Source organism: Elgaria multicarinata, chromosome 9 (assembly GCF_023053635.1).
Source record: "Elgaria multicarinata webbii isolate HBS135686 ecotype San Diego chromosome 9, rElgMul1.1.pri, whole genome shotgun sequence".
Classification (NCBI taxonomy): domain Eukaryota; kingdom Metazoa; phylum Chordata; class Lepidosauria; order Squamata; family Anguidae; genus Elgaria; species Elgaria multicarinata.
In genome coordinates, this window is record NC_086179.1 from 100343664 (window position 1) to 100363870 (window position 20207).

At 42.9% G+C, this 20207-nt stretch overlaps 1 protein-coding gene across 1 annotated transcript; it reads left to right on the top strand.

Annotated features, from left to right (window-relative positions):
* The first annotated feature begins 311 nt into the window (after positions 1-311).
* On the top strand, positions 312-7506 carry FGF23 (fibroblast growth factor 23). The gene is made up of 3 exons (XM_063135036.1): positions 312-537; positions 3770-3873; positions 7105-7506. The coding sequence occupies exons 1-3, from the start codon at positions 312-314 to the stop codon at positions 7504-7506; spliced, it is 732 nt and encodes a 243-aa protein (XP_062991106.1).
* Positions 7507-20207: the final 12701 nt, after the last annotated feature.

Consider the following 20207-nt stretch of genomic DNA (forward strand, 5'->3'; position numbering starts at 1 on the left):
AGTGTCCAAAAGCTTACTTTGGAAACCACATACACCTCCCTGAGAAACCTACATGCATCCCTCTCCCCCCACCCTGCCAGGATCGTTGAGGTCTCAGAACACTCCCAAAATATTGCTATTACAAAAAAGGAGGGGTGTCTCTCCCACCCGCCCTGCACATGGCATTCAGCTGCCCTTTATAAAGCTGCTGCAAAAATTGTAGGAACCCATCTGAAGATTCACACTCCAAACGAAGGGAGACACAGAGGAAGAAAGGGACACAGAAAGGATCAAGTTTCAGGTCCTGCTGCAGCCACTAAGAAAGAAGCACCATGTTCCAGGCTACTCCGTGCAGCTTCCTGAAGTTCATACTGCTGCTTGCAATGCGTGGCTCGAAGGCAGTAGCTGCCTCTCCTAATGCCTCACCGCTGCTCAACCCCAACTGGGGAAATGCAGACAGCCTGTTGCACTTGTACACGTCCACAGCGAGAAGCAGCTTCCACCTACAAATGAACCCCAATGGAGACGTGGATGGAAGCCCTTCCCAAACAATTTACAGTAAGTACCAGGGCAGTGTGGGTGGGAAGAACACGGATAGTGTTTATGGACTGTATGAAGAGGATGTATAGAGGGCATCTCCCATAGTAGCCAATGAATGTGACTAACAGTAGGTGCAAGACAGACAACATGACAATAATTAACTTACAAGATTTGCTGCCACAAGGTATAGTGATTTCCAGAGGGTTTAGTGTGTTACACGTCATTGCAGCAATAGGGCCTTGCTCATGACTAACAAATTTATTATAGCATAAGCGGGGGATCTAAACTATTGCTTTTAAAGCGCTTTAAAGCACTTTGAAAACGTTTTGAAACCTGTATATGCAGTGTGTCCTGGGCCCCAACAGTTGTCAAAACTGTTATAAAGCGCTTTAAAGCAGTAGTGTAGATCCCCCACTTCAACAGATGCATGGAAAGGTATTCTGCATTGGCAGATATATGCACATGTGTGTAAAGATGTAAAAACATTAGCAGTGAGTTGAGAGGGAAAAGAAATGCAAGATGTGAATATTGGCACCTAGCTTAAAAAAAGGATTAGACGTATTCTTGGAGGTCTATCAACAGCTGTGATAGTTCAATGAAACCTCCATGATCAGAGGAGTAAGCCTCTCTGAATACCAAATACTAGGAACAAACAGAGGAAGGCTCTTGTCTACATTTCCTGCTTCTTATTTCTTTAAAGTATTATTTCAGCAACTGCATAATTTATATTTTAAAAATGGATGAAGAAAAAGAGTGACGATCTAAAGGCACTGTACTAAAGTTGCCCTTCAATTATAATTTATATAACTAGCTTCATAGCTAGTGGCAGACCGAACAGAGCTTGTCTGTCTTTTGCTGTTGCTCTGTAATTTGGGGGGAAATTGAACCCTAGTGGGTAACATTAAGGAATAATTCAAACAATATTAAACATTTAAAGCCCCATTGACTTCAACTGGGACTTTTAAATTTGGCTGGCTCATGTCACATATATGCTGAATCACTGATGATGATGTGTTCTTTCATTGAATGAATCAATAGTGCAAATCTACTTGATTGTGCACCTCATGTCACTTTTATGGAGTGTATGGAAATTCAATCACAGCTTTGCATAAAGGTGGAAAGGAGTGTCGTTTGCTGAATTAGAATCTGTCTTTCATAAATGGCAACCATTTATTTATATGGGAGAAAGTGAAGGGGTGCTTATTGAGGCTCTTGGAGGAAACTTGATCTGGACTCTCCCAATAATTAAGAATCAAACCTGGTCACTCCAGTATGTAACAGAATACTGGGGAGTAAATTTACAAGATGAAGAGATAATTACAATAGTGGCAAAACTCCTCTAGCGCTCTTTGACCAAAACACACACAAATGAATGAATGGGTCCCCAATGGAAGGAGATTTCTGATGAAATTTAAATTTGGATGATAGAGGGGACAAGGTGCCATATAATATTCAGCAATATTTCTGGTAATACATTCACAAGTGATGCAGTCAGGATGAGCTGAAAACATTCCCATTTCACATCTGAACCTCATGCCATGTATTCAGATTTTTCGGGGGGAAATGGAATGTTTTTCATAATGAATTCTATTTATATGGAGACACGCTGATAACATTCCATTGTATGTCTAAATAATACAGAATAATCCAAATATTCAGCTAAAGAGGCTTACTAAAGATTTGCTGAAGTCATTGCTCCCTCACTACTACAAACCAGGTACCCCGTTGTGTGAGTCTGTAGGAGGAGCAGGTGGCTGAAGACTTCCCGCTCTGTTACAAAAACTAATGCAATGCTGATACAAATGCTGCTTTTTGAGGAGGGGTTTTCAAAACTGGGGTGCCACAACAGAGAATACCATAAACAGAAAGATACTACCTTCAATGCCCTGAAGAAAACTGCAGTCCGTCTTAGACATAGTTAACAGACGTTGATGTCAGATGAGTTTTTTTCTGTGAGTTGAAGGCAGTTTGAATGAGGTATGTGGTATGCATAGATATTCCATGTTTTCTTCTTGTAATAAGACTTTGTAGGGGTTTGTAGTTAAATAAAAGTTGTGGCCAAGTACTTGGGGCAGGCGGGCGGGGAGGAAACCATGAAAATTGAAACTGGAATTAAACCAATGTAAGTTATAACAAACTTACATAGCCATAATTTACATAACCAATAGAGAGAGGAATGCAATTGTTATACTTTTTCAATGAGAAGCACACACATTTAGATTTTCTAGGTGCAGGGGAAAGCAAGCATTAAAATTGTAAAGAAAATGGATACTGTGGTTAAGTGTGTGGGTGTGTGGCTATATGAAAAGTGAAGAAGGGTATAGTTCTGACTCTGAATTGATAAATTTAGGTATGTATTTCACTCTCCCTCAGAAATCAATGGGACTTGAAAGTATCTAATTTTGGTTGGACATTCTAAATCCTGACTAAGCAAAATAAACATTTTGGATGGGAATATATATATATATATATATATATATATATATATATATATATCTCACATCTGCCCAGGGAGCTTCAGCTACTGGTGGCATAAAAATGCAATAAATAAATAAAGAGAAAGAGGGAGAAGAGATAAACCTTATAGAACTGTAGTTGTGTGTTAAATGTAGAGTCTGCTGACCAAAAAATATTCCAAAGACATTTATAGCTCATGAATTCCAACAAAGAAATGTCTAATGGCCCAACTAGATAATACAACAGAGATTTGTGACTGGATCAGGATAGGCCTCTGATTTGGATTGGGGATGGGGTGTAAACCCTTTCCTCATTTTGTTTTACCAATTAAAACTAGGGCTGTGCTCCGCTCCGTTTTGGGTCACAGAAGCGGGTGGGAGGGGCAGTGGAGCAACATGGAGTGGTTCTCTCATTTGCGGAGTGCTCCGCATCTTTTCGGAGCTCCGTCTGCCATTTTGGGCATCTTTTTCCATAGGATTGCATTGGGTGAAAATAAATGCCTATAACTTCTTTGTTTTTAAAGCTAGATCCGTGAAACTTACTGTGCTTAGAGATTGATTATTGGGGGTCATTTGTGTAGATTTTCATAATTTTTCATCATGTGGTTTGCTTGCAATTAATTTTTATTGAATGGTTAAATTTTACCATAACTAAAACATAGTAGGGCTGCTAAACTGTCAGATTAAAAAACAACAACTTGGAGGCTGGATCTGGTCTATGGGCCACCAGTTGGCTATGTCTGTTTTAAGATATTAAGGTATGCTCACTTAATATTCAACAATTTCATTTCCAGGTGCCTTAATGATCAAATCTGAAGGTGCAGGATATGTAGTGATAAACGGTGTGAAAAGTGGACGATTTCTCTGTATGGACATTAATGGGAATATCTATGGATCGGTGAGTCTTCATAATCTGATAAAATTATTGGCATCTTTTCTCTGTGAATCAAGGCAATTAATAGCATTTTGCCGTGTGATTCTATGCCTGGGAGGAGCAGTAAGGCCATGCAGTTGTGCTTCCCAAGAAGTCGCTGTTCCTGGCTTCTTATACCTAGTGTAATTTTGTTCACCCCCACCCCTCTGCAACTCTTATGAGACAAAAAGACCAGAGTAGACATCCTCCTCTTCTTTCTGCCTGCATATCACCACTGGCATTCTATATCTGTGAGAAAGAGTACATGGAGGGCCATGATGTGAGGCAGAGATGTTCCTAGTGTTTTATTTTTCTGTGGATTTTTTTATTTCATCAGTTCATTTGTGATAACGAATGGATACGAATTGCAAATACAAAATTAGGCAGGGTTGGCATTCAGAATCATAATTCATGTATTTCGTGTGTTTATCTCTAGCAAGTATGTGAGAATATATAGATTATTAAAATACATATATGTTTAAGTGTGAAATAAAATAACAGTAACAGCGAAACTGAAGGCTTCAACTTTAGTGAAAGAAATTTTAAACAGATTAATAGTTGTCAGCATATCATGCACAGTTCATTGGGTTACTCAAATTAATTAGTGCAGGCTTCCCCAACCAGGTGTTCTCCAAATGTGTTGGGGAATTTCTGGTGTAAACTGAAATTTTGCTGATGCAAATGACCCTACGCATATTAGCTTGATGTGCTTAGGAAAATGTTCCAATTCATTTCTCCCCCAGAAAATCCAGATCACTGATGGAGGGTTGCATAACTTCTCTTCCTCCATTATTGTTGTTGTTATTTACAATATTTATATACTGCTCAATTATCTAACACAGATTCCAGAGCAGGGAACATAGGTATAAACAGTAAAAGAAAGAAGATTTTAAAAGCAAATTAAAATTATTCAATTTAAAAACAAAAGAGCCAGAAAAAAACAGTGGCTAGTCAGTTGAGGAAGGGGCTTCTTGAAACAGAGTTGTTTTCAGGAGACGCAGGAAGCAGCCTAGTGTTGGTGCCTGCCTGACCTCCAGGGGCAGAGAGTTCCACAGAGAAGGGGCCACTACACTGAAGGCTCTTCTCCTGGTGGATTCCAATTGAGCCATAGGTCCATGTGGAACCACCAGGAGCCTGCCCTCCGAAGACCTCAGTGATCAGGTAGGAGGGTAAGGGAGAACGCACGACCTCAGGTATCCTGGTCCCAAGTTGTTTAGGGCTTTGTACACTAGTACCAAAACCTTAAACCTGGCCCAGTGGCCAATAGGTAGCCAGTGCAATTCCCTTAGCAAAGGAGTTATATGCTGAAAAGAGGCAGCTCCTAACAACAGATGAGCTGCTGCATTCTGCACTAGCTCTAGCTTCCAGATCAGTCTTAAGGGCAGCCGCACATAGAGTGCATTGCAATAATCCAGTCTTGAGGTTACTAATTCCCATACCACTGTGGCCAAGCTATCCCTGTCCAGAAGAGGCTGTAGCTGGCGAGCCAGCTAAAGCTGGTAAAAGGCATTCCGAGCCACTGCAGCTATATGGGCCTCCAGCGATAATGATGAATCTAGGAATACCCCCACACTACGAACTTGTCCCCTTCAGTTGTATCTTGTGAAATATTGGCTTGATACAACTGTGAGGCTGTCAACAACAGAGAGTTAATGCAGGCCACCATGATTGCAATATGCAAACCCTCCTTCTGTCCGCACATATCCACTCATATGATGAACATTTTGCTAATCATTCAAACACCTGCCAGTCTGGATATGCCTTAACAAATGTTTCAGCAATCAAGACATGTTAGACCAGTGGAATATTGTATGAATCTTGTTTTACATGTCCCCCACCCTGAAAAATACAGGCCACCATTTACCAAACGATTATTTACCATTGGTGTCCTGCTCCCCCAAATTACTAATTTTTATTCAGCACAATTTGTTTGAGGATGGTCTTTTCTGTGCATAATTCAGAATTTTGATGTGTCATAGAGGAAGAATGGTTATCACTTGCAGAAACAATGTACAGAAACTAGGGGGCTGTCTATACATGCTCAAAGCCCCACAGTGGCTTGGAATCTGCACTGCATCCATTATATGACACAGTCGCAGATTCTAAGCCTCTTCAGGGCTTTTCTGCGAAGCTGCCTGGTAAAAAAAGTCAGGGACTTACCCCAACTTTTTTGGTGGGAGTGAGGTCACCCTGGCTCTTCTGCCATCTGACCTCACTCCATAGTCAATCTGGGGGATGGCAACTGGTGATTGCTCCCTGGAAGCCAGGAAGAGGGCTGTAGGGCGGCTCTGGGACCTGGATGACTGCCAGAAACCCCACACTGCCTCCTTGGCATGGGGATTACCCAACACCACCCTAAGTAAGTGAAACTATGGGATTTAGGGGAAACATGGCACCAACTCTGTGCCATGAAGACAGCCCCTAGAACATCTGTAAGGCCACAGAGACATTGACTAGGGGGCTGTCTAAACATTGTCTTTGCCCTGTGGTGGCTCCAAATTGGCGCTATGTCAGTTATATGATGCAGCTGCTGATTCAGAGCCACCACAGGGCAAATAGGCGAAGATGCGCAGCAAAAAAGTTGAGGACTTACCCCGACTTTTCCTTCAGGAGTGAGGTTAACATGGTTCTTCTGCCATCTGCCCTCTCTCTGGCACTGTGCCGTGGGTGTTCCTGGATGGAAGGCGGCCTTGGATTGGTCACCAGAAGCCAGGCAAGGGGGAGGGGATGGGCCTAATGGCCCCTGGGAAGCCTGCACTGCCTCCTTCCATCAGGATTGCTCACTGCCACCCCACAACAGTGGTACCGCAGGATTTTGAGGCTGAGCAGGCACTGACTCAACTCCGTGAAGGCAGCCCCTAGGACTGTGGGGAAGGATTAATACCTTAGTTGAAATGCTTTACACTTCTTGGTATCTCTTGGTTGATTTGGCAGCCATCAAATCTCTCAGAAGTTGTCATCTCTCAAAAAGTAACACCACCACAAATCATATCTCAAATACTGTCAAATCCTAATTCTATGGTATGTCACATATTGAGTGTTCAATACCATTGCACATCAACTGTGGAATATTAAACACTGAAATAAAACATCATAAAGAGATATCATATATTTAGCAAATACCCAGAGAATATTCAATATCAAAAATTTGCAGCAGAGAATTGACAAGATTTTTCATCTCTGGTTTAATATTTGTGCTTGTTTGTTTTCCTTCAGCATTTCTTCAGTTATGAGGACTGTACTTTCAAACATTGGACCCTGGAAAATGGTTATGATGTCTACCAGTCTCCCAAGTACAATTATCTGGTCAGCCTAGGAAAAGCTAAGCAACCTCTTTTCCCCAGGATGAATCCACCACCTTACTCCCAGTTTTTGACCAGAAGAAATGAAATTCCTTTAGTCCAATTCAACACACCAAAACCCCACAGGTATACCCGAGATACCAATGCTGATCCTTGTGACAGTATCAAATCAGCTGAAAATGGTTCTAAAGACAACCCAACGTCTCAACAATTCACATATCACAGTTTAGCCAATTCAAACAGTGAAGATAGAGACCCAAACAGTGCAACACTCAGCAGAAGATTTTTGAATCCTAGGACTGATATCAGAACCTGAGCTGAATTGTTATAACAACTTGATTTTGGTTCTAATCAGGACGTAACATGAACAATTCTTTCAAAGTATCTGTTAACCTGAACCTTAAACCATTTTTTCAGAATGATGGCTTAACAAACAATGTAGATATTTTAAGATTGTAGTACTCTCACTGGACCCAACCAGAATGAATTATGGGTAGATAAAATCAATTATGTAGAAGGATTTTTATAGATTTCAGTCTACCTAAGTTTCCATGCTGTGGCTACCTCTTTTAAAGCTGTAATTCATCACAGCCTGGTGGAGACAGCATCTAACGGATTGTATGTGGAATCCTTTAGCAATATATAAAATCACAATGATCAGCTGTTTGGGAGAGAAAGACTAGGAGCTATGAGGCCCTCCCTCCTGAATAGCAGATTTGCTGTGGGGCTGTGGCCTTTTGAAAATGGCTACATGAATAGAGCTCTGGCTTTTTGACTGGGCTCAGGAACCCCATGCAAACCATTTGTTTACATATGGAATCCTCTATCTAGCTAGGATGGAACTTATGGCCCTTGCTGGATCAAAACATTTGTTTGTTGAACAGGGAGTTCTCTTTCAGTTGGGCTTGCATACTCCAAGACAACGCAAAGTGCTGCAGCTTCTCAGTGCCCATCTGCGATGGAGAGACCTACAGAGTAGACAGAGTGAATCAGGTAGCATAGATATGGATTGTGAATGAGCAAGAGATTGTAGATCTTTATTTAGCTTTTATGAGTTTTTCCAAAATATTACATTGTAGATCTTTATTTAGCTTTTATGAGTTTTTCCAAAATATTACATTTTGTGTTAACAGGTAATAAAATTCACAATCAACAAAAGCACACTGATTCAGCCAAAATTGGTCACAATTATCCTATTCCATTGATTTAAATAGGATTTAGTCATTACCAACCTTAGCTGGATTCAGGATATGGGGAGGTCTTATAACTCAATGGCAAAGCACATATGTTTCATGCAGAAGGTCCCAGGTTCAATCCCTGGCATCTTGGGTTAAATGGATCTCCTATACCAATGCTGGGGGGTGGGTGGGGGACTGTCCTTGGATTTTGGAGAGCAAATCAGAATAAACCAAAGGGATGTTTTGGTCTCCGGCTCCCATCATCCCTTATCTTTGGCTATGCTGGTTAGGGATGGTGGGTGTTAGAGGCCAAAGCATCTGGAGGGCCTCAAGTTGCCTACCCCTGAGGTACTGGGCTAGATAGACCAATGGCTGACAGTATAAGAGAGCTTCATAGTTGAGAACGTGTTTTGGAAGGGGCCATAGTTCAGTAGTAGAACATTTTCAGCAAAAGAAAACCTCAGGGCTGGGAAAGATCCTTCACTGCCAGAGACAACACACACACACACACACACACACACACACACACACACACACACACACACACACACACACAGAGTTACTGGCTGTCAGGTAAATGGAGTAATGGTCTGAGTGTGTATAAGTCATCATCATATACTTAAGGGCTGTTGTTTTCCTTGCTTACTTTTCCCCTCCTTTCCCATTATGCAGCAACTTTTGGTACAAATTGTCTTTTCAGTCCACTATGTTGAACCATAGAGTCATGTTCTTGCCTCATATGCAAATCAGCATTATAATGCTAACCATATTTAAGCTTTTCCACATGAACTGAAACTTATACCACTTGATGTGAGCCAAACTGTGTTACTGAACCTTTATAGGCCTGAACAAAAAAGAGAACTGGTACAATTGCAGGGAGAACTGAATATGAACAGGAGGCCAACAAGAAAGTGTAATGACTTCACTACCTAGCACTTTTAGGAGGACCATTTTTGTGGTTGATTGATACTATGTATGGAGATATAAATCAGAAATACTTATAGCTTGATCCATATAGCTTTTATGTATCTGTTAGGAATGTGGAACATTGAAACAAACTTTGGTCTTCTAGATAGTAAATGGCTTGGAAGATGGGATATTAATAATGGCTGGGGAAACGGTCCAAAACAAAAATGCAAAATATACTTCAGTTCCAATGTTTGTTGTGGCCCTTGTGAGTTCTGAATTTTCCTTGCTGTGTCCATAAACATAGCAATAACTAGAAATTATTAGTTTTATGTATCAGAGCAGAAATTCTTCCCTTCAACATGTAATCCTGATGATCTATCAAATGAGCCAAACTGTATGATAAGCAGAATCACATGATGCAGAGGGTTTTCTTGAAAGACGCTAGACCATTAATAATCAGTGATTATCTAGAAAATGTGCAGGTTTCATGTATTATTCTTTGGATAAGAGTGTCAGTTACATGGTCCAGCTTTTCTGGGCTAGAAAAGAGATATGGAGTTTACTCCCATTAAAGTGTACATAGGATAGCAGACTAAAACTCGTCTATGGACACTTGCTTCAGAGTAAGCCTCAGTGAACTCAGTGGGACTTATTTCTAAGTAAAATACATGGGATTACGCTCAGGATTGGCTTGCTGCCTAGGGTTAACTATCAGAATTTACAAGGGAACGTTTTAATGTATTCCTGTAATGAACAGTTAGCTTCCACAACAATAAGTCTACAGAACCCTTGCATTACCAGAAAATGTAGAATGACTTTCGCCACAGTGTCACTATATATAGAACAACAAGCCCAATTGTTCAAATGCCTGTTCTTATGTAGCCAAAACGTTCCCACCTATGCACAAAATGTATCAGCAGATTCAGGGAAACCCAAGGTTTGCAAAATAACTTGTGACTCCCCCACCAAACAGTCCAATGGAGACCAAGCATGCTCACTGGCCAAGGAATGCTGCCTCGCAGTGAGTGAGAGTGTGTGTGTGTGTGTGTGTGTGTGTGTGTGTGTGTGTGTGTGTGTGAGAGAGAGAGAGAGAGAGAGAGAGAGAGAGAGAGAGAGAGAGAGAGAGAGAGAGAGAAAGAGAGAGAGAGAGATGGAATGCAGTAGCTGGAATCCTGATGGCGGAGGATTCTGTATTGCAGATTTTTCATTGGAGGTCCTACTTGTGAAATATATAAAGTAAAGTGTGGGTGTTATACAATGAATTCAAAGGGAACCCCTGGGCAGCACCTGCTAATAGGAAATGTGATTAGTGCATTTTTTTGTTGCTGTAGTGCATTTTTTTGTTGCTGTATTTATTTATTTATTTGAATTTACACATTTCAGAAGTATTTATGAAGATTTATGATTATGTACCCCCCCCCCCCCATTCATAATGAAGACACAAATAAACTTTTCATTTTTCTCAGGAAAAAAAATCATGCCTTTATTACTGTGTTTTAAAAATGTCTCCTTTCAAAGAAATCCAAACTAGTGATTCCACAATTATGAGCCAGGGCACCTATGTTTTTACAACAACAACTTGTTGCAGTCAATAGACCAGTCCAACAAAAGTTACATACAGAGACACTTAGCGTACAGTTAGCTATTAAAAAGACAAGTAATCATAGAGGATCTAATAGAAATGGCCAAGTTCAAGAACTTGGCCACTTGCTCAGTGATTGTCCTACCTAGGCTGTAGGATGCTCCATGTGCAGATCAGGTATATACAGAGGGACGATCAATCCAGGCTGAGGTCAGACCACATACAGTCAATCAGTCAAGAGGGTCAGGCAATAACAGGAGTCGTCACAAGAACAGGTAGAGGTCAAAACACAGGTAAACAGTCAGTACTTTACACAGTCCAGAGGCAGAGTCGGGAGGCAGTCCAAAAGGACAGGAAGCCAGGTAGCAGGCAAGGTTTCAGGAAGCCCGGTTCAAGGCAGGATGGACCAAAGTTGTTCCAACGCTGGCAGATTCCAAATGCAGGCTTTTAAGCCCAAAGCCTGTTCAACCCCACCCAGAGCTCAGCTGCAGTAATCAAAGCTCTCCTTTCAGAGCCCTACTCCTGAGGAGACCCTTTCTCCCTGAGGAGTCCTATTCTGCAGGCGAGTACTCCGTCACACAGGAGCCTTACTTGCCTGACGCTTGAGGCGACATCGCTCCTGGGGGTCAGGGGGTGCTCAGCCTCTGCCTCGGAGGCACAGTCCCTTTCTCCTGGCAGGGATGGTCCTGCAATGACCTCCCCTGAGGGCTCAGGCTCCTGAGGTCTGATGGTGGTCTTGGGTCTGGGGCTTAGTCTTCTGGGGCCTATAGCTCCTCCTCTGAGGAGGACTCCTCAAGTAGGGGCATGACAGTGATTGATTTGTCTGTGTTCCAAAGTAATAGGGACATCAAGAATTCAGTTGGGTGACCAGGAAAAGGTTGTAAAATGGGGTTCAGAAGATCATTCCTAGCTCCTTGATAAAATCTACAGGACAGTAATACATGTGATACAGTTTCCACCTCAGCATTTTTACAGGGACAGCATCTGTTGAGTAGTGGGATTTTGTTGTTATCTCCCATCTAAAAGTTTAGAGGGAAGGATGTTAAGTCTGGCTAGTGAGAATGCTCTCCTATATTTGGGGATTGTTAACCAGTGCAGGTAGTAGGGTGACCATATGAAAAGGAGGACAGGGCTCTTGTATTTTTAACAGTTGTATTGAAAAGGAAATTTTGGCAGGTGTCATTTGTATATATGGAGAACCTGGTGAAATTTCCTCTTCCTCACACCAGTTAAAGCTGCAGGTGCCCTGCCCTCTTTTAAACTTGGTCACAGTATAGCTGCAGTATAGCTCCTACAGCTTTAACTGTTGTGATGAAGAGGGAATTTTTACCATATGCTGCATGCATACAAATGACAACTGCTGAAATTCCCTTTTCTTTTTTGTTGTTGTTTATTCGTTCAGTCGTTTCCAACTCTTCGTGACTTCATGGACAAGCCCACGCCAGAGCTTTCTGTCGGCTGTTGCCACCCCTAGCTTCCCCAAGGTCAAGTCTGTCACCTCCAGAATACCATCCATCCATCTTGCCCTTGGTCGGCCCCTCTTCCTTTTGCCTTCCACTTTCCCTAGCATCAGCCTCTTCTCCAGGGTATTCTGTCTTCTCATTATGTGGCCAAAGTACTTCAGTTTTGCCTTTAATACCATTCCCTCAAGTGAGCAGTCTGGCTTTATTTCCTGGAGTATGGACTGGTTTGATCTTCTTGCAGTCCACGGCACTCTCAGAATTTTCCTCCAACACCACAGTTCAAAAGCATCTATCTTCCTTCGCTCAGCTTTCCTTATGGTCCAGCTCTCGCAGCCATAGGTTACTACGGGGAATACCATTGCTTTAACTATGCGGACCTTTGTTGTTAGTGTGGTGTCTCTGCTCTTAACTATTTTATCAAGATTTGTCATTGCTCTCCTCCCAAGAAGTAAACGTCTTCTGATATCCTGGCTGCAGTCAGTGTCTGCAATGATCTTTGCGCCCAGAAATACAAAGTCTGTTACAGCCTCCACGTTTGCCAGTTATCAATCAAGCTGGTTGCCATAATCTTGGTTTTTTTGAGGTTTAACTGCAACCCAGCTTTTGCACTTTCTTCTTTCACCTTTGTCATAGATATAGAAGCCCTGTCCTTCTTTTCATTTGGTCACCCTAGCAGTTAGGGCATCCCGTCTTTCCAAAAGGAGACTGGTAGGCCTAGGGACTTGGGGGAGCATGTACCCTGAGCAGCACTTTGAAGGTCTTGCATGTCTATATTGAGCAGCCTCTGTTTCACAATTGATTTGGCACTAGCTAGATCCCTTGATAGTAAAATAGGAGATGAAAGCCCTACTGAGTTAGAATCATAGAATCATAGAATAGTAGAGTTGGAAGGGATCTACAAGGCCATTGAGTCCAACCTCCTGCTCAATGCAGGAATCCACCTTAAAGCATCCCTGACAGATAGATGTCCAACTGCCTCTTGAAGGCCTCTAGTGTGGGAGAGCCCACAACCTCCCTAGGTAACTGATAACTAGTCTGGTTAGCTAAGGGCAAAGCTAAGACTCCTGATGTTTACAGTATATGGCATGAATTTATATTATGTACAAGTCAAGGGCATATGCAGCAGAACTTGTCACGGCCCTTTTTGAAGCTATGGAAAAGAGACTAATTATAATGTACAGCTATGAAGAATTACATAATGTCCAATTAATTAATAGATTCTACTACTAACTACACCTGTAAAGAAATGGATAAAATATGCTAAATGTACTACTTTCTGCCAGTAGTCAACAATGAAAATTCTTTGTATGTTTTTGTTTGTCTATGTATTTTGAAAATTAATTTTAAAAGAAGGAACAGAAGGTGCTGCTGATCAGGAGTGGTTGGCAGTGCTGGGCAAGATGGCCCAATGGATCAGCACCGCAGAGGATGCTTATCCTTTGGCTGAGCAAAGGGTGTTTGCATGAAGCTGAAGCAATGGGTACCAAGCTGAGCTGAAGGGTTGGGGGCGCCAAACGGAACTGAAGAGGGCGCCAACAGCACACATGCACCAGGCCCCATAAAGTTGATTTTCCTTGTCATAGCCTTTGACCAGGGAGATTCAAAATTGTCTGACAGGATCTTGGATACCAGGGAATTTGTTGGAAGTGTCAATCTGCAGCGAAGCCAGAAATGGATAACATGGATCCAAGCCAGACAGTTTACAGAATTCAGACCAGCGTCTAACTTAAGGACAGCTCCAGAGACACACTTGGGAATGCCAAATAACACCCTAAGGAAAGATGACTGAAGGCCCTCATAGGAGCATTTGGAACATGGGAACCCATAGAGAACCCGTAGATCGGTGCCCCATAGAGAATCTGCGGGATGATTTTGGCCTTGAAGACCTGGACAGCTGCTGGGAGGAATTTCCCACCCCTAGTAAAAAAGAAGCGAGTAATTGCACCTGCATGTTGTACCATGAGAAATAAATAAGCCTCAAATATGCACCAGCAAAGGATGCTGCCCTTTATGTCTCTGTGTGACCTACTCCTTCATCCCTGATATCTTCCAATCAGTTACCACTGCCGATGAGAAAGTCGGCCCCAATTCTAACTTGGGTGTGATTGCAGCAGAATTGCCTACACAGGAGAGACTGCCTGTTGCATGTTTACATGAGACATTGCTCTCGATTTCAGTCCACCCAATCAGGAGCAAACATCCAGATCAAGTGTCCAGGGCATTCTCGGTCATTACAGCAGCAGATCCAGAGAGACTTGCTTACAGATGAAGAGACCAAGCGCAGCTTCCCTGGCTTTCCACTCCCAAAGCATTGCTCCCCGGCAGTGTTTTTTCTCCAGTGAGGGTTACTCCGAGTTTCATGGCCCCCTGTGGCCCTGGCCAGGGATCCCATTAGGGCATAGCAGTCACAGGTCAAAATGTGCAGCCAGGGAGAGGGTTTAGCTCCCTGCTCATGCACCACTTGAAATGTTGTTGAATCCGTATAAAATGGGAGTGGGGGAAAGGAGGGATTTAAAATACATGGGCCTTTATTAAAATTTGCCAGGCGTGTTTTTCAGCTTGCTGGGTGGTTGTTGTTTTTTTGCCTTGTCAGAAGTTTATATTTTTGCCTAAGGGAAATATACTCATTGGTCAAAAGGCGTGAATTAGAGTTCCTGTATTTGAGGTAAACTCTCTTCAGCTGACTTCGGGCCTGTTTGCATTCTGTCGAACCAGCTAGAAGATGTTAAGGTTCTTCTTGAGCCACTGTTCCTAATCTTAGTTCTCAGATGGTCTTGCAACATATCAATCAGAATTTCAAATAGACTCATGGCCTCAGTAGCAGAGATGGCTGAAAGAATAGCAGCACGAATAGCCATTAGATCCTCCATATGAAAGATGTTAGTCAAAGTTGAATAGAGTGCTGGTGTCCACTTAATTCTAATGCTAGCAGTTACACCCAGGTTTCCATTAGAGATGGATTGAGTTTCCGGGCAGGAGTTGTTATATGCGGGGCATGCTAGGGTCATGGTTAGAGGTAGGTGATCGCTTTCTATATTGAAGCCTATCTACCTTTTAAGACTATCTCCGCTAATTTGGAAGAGTTAACAATTAAAACAATTTACAGACGGTACTTCACTCCAGCCAGACTTCATCGGATGAACCCTTGGCCCTGCCGTCACTTTGCTGGAGGGGATGTAGGAATGTTGGGACACCGATCCATATGTGGTGGGACTGTCCCCAGATTCAACACTTCTGGTTTGGAGTACTTGGGGTGATTTCAGAAATTGTGAGTTGCATCATTGTGCCAGAACCCCTCTTAGCACTATTGTCTCTAATGGATAATGTAAAAGACAATTAGCAACACTGTGAAGTAATCCTATTTTTGTTGCTAGCAGCACGTCTAGAAATAGTCCAACATTGGAAAACAGGTGCCGGTTGCGCGATACAGGGGTGGTTCACCAGTATCTGGAAAACTACATTTTCAGAGACTGACCCACCACAGCAGAGCTCTGAGAGGGGCCGCCAAACACAACCACTTCATGGAAATCTGGTTTCCATTCCTTGCATTTATCAACAAAGGGATGGTGGCCTATATTCTGGTTGCTGACTTGGAGCTGAGCAGAAGCAGGGAAAAGCAGCTGGCCCAGCTCAAGGAGGAGCTAGAAAAGTAAGCCAGATTCCCAGGGAGCGAGCGAACAGGGAGCGAGTGAACAGGAGTTTGGCAGGGGGAGTTCGGCAGGGGAGGCCAAGGGGGAGGCCTCTAAAAAATAATAATAATAATAATAATAATAATAAATAAATAAAATAAAAATAAAAAAGAGGTGGGGGAAAAAAGAAAAGCATAAAGAGAAAAAAAACCCCCACAAAACCACCACCAAACAAAAGCAAAAAAAACCCCAAAAGATTACTTTCCCTTAAGACATCCTCATATAGTTGTGTACCTTCAGAGAGGACACAACAAAGCAAAGGCAATTCTACTATAATCAAAAAGGAAAAAAACAAAAGCAGAAATCGACATTATGGATGGAAAGGAGTCCCTAGAGGTAGTGACCTGCAAAGGGTGTGCAATGTTCGTGTTTCTGCCTGAGCTCAACATGGCGTACACCTGCAACAAGTGCAAGCTGGTGGCACTTTTGGAAGAAAAAGTGAGAGGACTTGAGCAGCGAGTGTCCACCCTCCAAGGAATAAGAGAAGTCGAGGAGTTCTTAGACCGAACGGTGGAACTGCAACAGCAACAAGAAGCACATGAGATTGAAGAACAACAGCCAGCTGAAGCAGAAGTGGAGTATGCTGAGGGGAGGAAAGCCAATGAAGAGGAAACTCCCTGTAAAAGAGTGACAGTTAGAAGAGGAATTAGAGGGCGTTCTGCACCGGTGGAGCCATTGCAGTTAAGCAACCGCTTTCAGCTTCTGGAGAATGAGACTGAAGGACAGTTTGCAGAGGAAGAAGTACAGGAGGCACCATGCAACAGTGACCAAGAGACAGAAGGTAGGTCAACCAAGAAGAAGCGAAGAGTAGTCGTTGTGGGAGACTCCCTGCTGCGTGGGATTGAAACCCAAGTATGTCGTGAAGACCCATGGACTCGCCAGGTGTGCTGTCTCCCTGGAGCACAGATTAGAGATGTGACTGAAGGGTTACCGAAGCTCATAAAGCCCACGGACACATACCCCTTTCTTCTCATCCATGTGGGAACAAATGATGTCGCCAAGCAGAGCTACAAAGAAATCATTTCAGACTTTGAAGTTCTGGGAAGGAAACTGAAGAACTTTGGGGCCCAGGTAGTTTTCTCATCCATCCTCCCGGTTCTTGGAAGAGGATTAGAAAGGGAAAGAAAAATACTCCGGATGAACGACTGGCTTCGAAAGTGGTGCCGTCGTGAGAGTTTTGGATTCTGGGACCACGGGCTACGCTACTTGGAACATGGACTGCTGGCAAGGGATGGGTTGCACCTCACAAGGGCTGGAAAGAATGAGTTCGGCCACAGCATGAAGAACTTCATCAGGAGGGCTTTAAACTGAATCTTGCAGGGGTGGGAGACGTAAATTTTGAGGCAACAATGGATGAAGGCCAATGCACCACAGTACAGAGAACAGCTCCAACAGAGTCCCAAAATAGTGTCTGCAACAAGGTAGGAACAAAGCCAGACTATAAAACACATGGTCTTCGATGTCTATATACTAATGCCCAGAGCATGGGAAACAAACAGAATGAACTTGAACTCTTATTACATGAAGGCAAATACGACTTGATAGGTATAACTGAAACTTGGTGGGATGACTCCCATGACTGGAATATAGCAATTGAAGGATATAACTTGTTCAAAAAGAACAGAAGAAATAGAAAGGGAGGTGGAGTTGCACTATATGTTAAAAATACCTATCCCTGCACAGAAATACAGGCGGATGAGATTGGGAGCCCCGTCGAGAGCGTCTGGATTAAAATAAATGGGGCTAGGAATAAAAAGAATATGATAATCGGAGTCTACTACCGACCACCCAATCAAGGAGAAGACGAGGACGAAACTTTTGAGAAACAAATTGCCAGTGTTTCAAGGAAGTGTGATGTAGTAGTGATGGGGGACTTCAATTACCCTGATATCTGTTGGGAGACCATTACTGCCAAAAGCGGCCCTTCCAAGAAATTCCTGACATGTATGGGTGATAACTTTCTCCTACAGAAAGTGGTGGAAGGAACTAGAGGGTCAGCAATCCTTGACTTGTTATTGACCAATAGGGATGACTTAGTGGATAAAGTGGCAGTTACGGGAACTCTGGGGGAAAGTGACCACGTCATACTTGAATTCTTGATTATGAAGGAGACAAAAGTCGAGCGTAGCCATACACGTACTCTGGATTTTAGGAAAGCTGATTTTAATAAACTCAGAACTATAATAAGTAAGGTCCCGTGGCAAGGGAGCCTAAAAAGAAAAGGAGTGCAGGATGGGTGGGAGTATCTAAAAAATGAAATTTTAAAGGCACAGTTACAAACAATTCCAACAAGGAGAAAAGATAGAAGACAACAGAGGAAACCAATGTGGCTCCACAAAAAGCTTATTGATGAACTGAAAACAAAAAGGGATACATATAGGAAGTGGAAGGAAGGCCAGGCTACAAAAGAAGAGTACAGACAAGTGGCGCAGAAGTGCCGAAATGGCGTCAGGAAGGCTAAAGCTGTGAATGAGCTGAGATTAGCGAGGGATGCTAAAAGCAATAAAAAGGCTTTCTTCAGATACGTGAGTAGTAAAAGACAGAGGAAAGAAATGGTGGTTCAACTGCTTAATGAGGATGGCAAATTGATAACAGACGACAAACAAAAGGCTGAAGTGCTCAATTCCTACTTTGCCTCGGTCTTCTCCCAAAAGCGGATCTATGACCCCCCTGGAAAAAGTGAAGCAGAAGTTGAGGGGGCAGGATTGCAGTTTGAGATTGATAAACAAATGGTCAAAGAACACCTAATTTCCTTGAATGAGTTCAAATCCCCAGGGCCCGATGAACTGCATCCAAGAGTAATGAAGGAGCTAGCAGAAGAACTCTCAGAACCTTTGTCTATTATATTTGCAAAATCATGGAAGACGGGTGAGGTGCCGGACGACTGGAGGAGGGCTAACGCTGGGAAAATTCTGGAGCAGATTATAAAGAAGTCAATCTGTAAACACCTTGAAATCAATGCAGTGATTACTAGAAGCCAGCATGGATTTGTCAGGAACAAATCCTGTCAGACTAATTTGATCTCATTTTTTGATAGGATAACCTCCCTTGTGGACTGTGGGAATGCTGTGGATGTCATATATCTTGACTTCAGCAAAGCTTTTGACAAAGTACCACATGACATTCTGATTAACAAACTAGCTAAAAGTGGGCTAGATGGAACAACTATTAGGTGGATCAACAGTTGGCTACAGAATCGGACTCAAAGAGTACTTATCAATGGAACCTTCTCAAACTGGGGAGAGGCAACGAGTGGGGTACCGCAGGGCTCAGTCCTGGGCCCAGTGCTCTTCAACATTTTTATTAATGATTTGGACGAGGAGGTGCAGGGAACGCTGATCAAATTTGCAGATGACACCAAATTGGGTGGGATAGCTAATACCCTGGAAGACAGAAACAAACTTCAAAGTGATCTTGATAGGCTGGAGTGCTGGGCTGAAAACAACAGAATGAAATTTAATAGGGATAAATGCCAAGTTCTACATTTAGGGAATAGAAACCAAATGCACAGTTACAAGATGGGGGACACTTGGCTCAGCAATACTACAAATGAGAAAGATCTTGGAATTGTTGTAGATCACAAGCTGAATATGAGCCAACAGTGCGATATGGCTGCAAGAAAGGCAAATGCTATTTTGGGCTGCATTAATAGAAGTATAGCTTCCAAATCACTGGAGGTACTGGTTCCTCTCTATTCGGCCCTGGTTAGGCCTCATCTAGAGTATTGCGTCCAGTTCTGGGCTCCACAATTCAAGAAGGACGCAGACAAGCTGGAGCGTGTTCAGAAGAGGGCAACGAGGATGATCAGAGGTCTAGAAACAAAGCCCTATGAAGAGAGACTGAAAGAACTGGGCATGTTTAGCCTGGAGAAGAGAAGATTGAGGGGAGACATGATAGCACTCTTCAAATACTTAAAAGGTTGTCACACAGAGGAGGGCCAGGATCTCTTCTCGATTCTCCCAGAGTGCAGGACACGGAATAACGGGCTCAAGTTAAAGGAAGCCAGATTCCGGCATGACATCAGGAAAAACTTCCTGACTGTTAGAGCAGTGCGACAGTGGAATCAGCTACCTAGGGAGGTTGTGGGCTCTCCCACACTAGAGGCATTCAAGAGGCAGCTGGAAAACCATCTGTCAGGGATGCTTTAGGGTGGATTCCTGCATTGAGCAGGGGGTTGGACTCGATGGCCTTGTAGG